At 36.0% G+C, this 1,228-nt stretch overlaps 1 protein-coding gene across 1 annotated transcript in view; it reads right to left on the reverse strand.

Moving 5' to 3' along the window:
* The window catches only part of LOC119586545 (ankyrin repeat and SOCS box protein 3-like), a gene marked incomplete at its 5' end in the record, with an annotated part of 31,436 nt that overhangs the window by 22,869 nt on the left and 7,339 nt on the right, over positions 1–1,228 (reverse strand). Inside the window, 1 exon segment of the mRNA XM_037935302.1 lies at positions 655–801. Coding sequence (XP_037791230.1) covers positions 655–801 — 147 coding nt within the window.

Genomic DNA, 1,228 nt, shown 5'->3' on the forward strand with positions numbered 1-1,228 from the left:
ATTTAATTTCATATGTGACCAAATGACAAATTTAAATTTTTTCTCAATTTCATTGTGCATTTGCTTCCTCTCTCTTCAGTTTTTGTCCTCCAAAAAATTGTCTACATTTGTAAAGACACTAATATGGTAATATTTTGGAAAGAATATTGCAATTTCTTTGAAATATGGATATCAAAGGTTGTATGATATGATAATTAATAAAGTCATAAGACTACGAGACTGCACATGGCCTATGGGCCACTTGCAGTCACCTAGGCACCCCCATCAAACAGGTTAATAAGCACATTCACGAACTCTAGGTCAAGATCTTGGCCTTTTATTCATTTGATAAAGGATTTCAAGGTTTACAAGAAATCAGTGATAAAAAACAAACCACTCCAAAATCTTCGATACTTTCAGCTAGAGCTATCCTGTATAAACCTTTACTCATGACTTTAAAGCAGCACCAAAAGTTCTAGGACCTCTTCTTGTTGGTCTCTGGACACCCTGTGTAGGATGCCAGATGTCAGCAGTGACAGGTGCTTTCTCATATGAAAAGATGAAGAAAAAAAAAAGACCACTGATATGGAGAAAGCTGGACAAAAGTGAGCAGGCTTAACATGTACAGAAATATAAAGACTTATCATGAGAAAACTGCCAACAGGACTAACTTACTTGTCCCATTCAACTGCCAAGTGGTAAAGACTGTACTTGATTGCTTCTGCTGACTTTGGAATGATAAGTGTATTGTCAGTAAGGTCCAAAATCTTCTTCATGATACAGAGTTGTTCAGGTGAGACAGCAGCTAGACTTTCCTCACATCTGAAAAACATATCATTAGCTACATTATTAATCTGCCGACATGTTTATTAATACTATTATCTTAGAAGAGGAAATCCTAAATACAATGAATACTAGCAAATATTAGCATAGCACTCTGTTAGTCTAGCAAGCTCTGTGACACCTGGGATGTGGCATGATGCCTGATCCCTTTCTCATTTAAGCAATGTCTTAAATTCTAAATTCTTATGCCACTTCAACTCTTGAAAATGCAAGATGCTATACACCACTGAACTACATTTCCAGATAATAATGTGCACCAAGAAATATACCTAGTGCACTCTAGACAAATGCTGGGAATTGTAACAGTATGCTGGAAATAAAATTGGCACACCTCATCACAGAATACCTAACTCTTGGCAATCTAAAAACAAAGAATTCTTTTTCACAGGAATGTTTAATTCCTGTG

Source organism: Penaeus monodon, chromosome 21 (assembly GCF_015228065.2).
Source record: "Penaeus monodon isolate SGIC_2016 chromosome 21, NSTDA_Pmon_1, whole genome shotgun sequence".
NCBI classification, from domain to species: Eukaryota; Metazoa; Arthropoda; class Malacostraca; order Decapoda; family Penaeidae; genus Penaeus; species Penaeus monodon.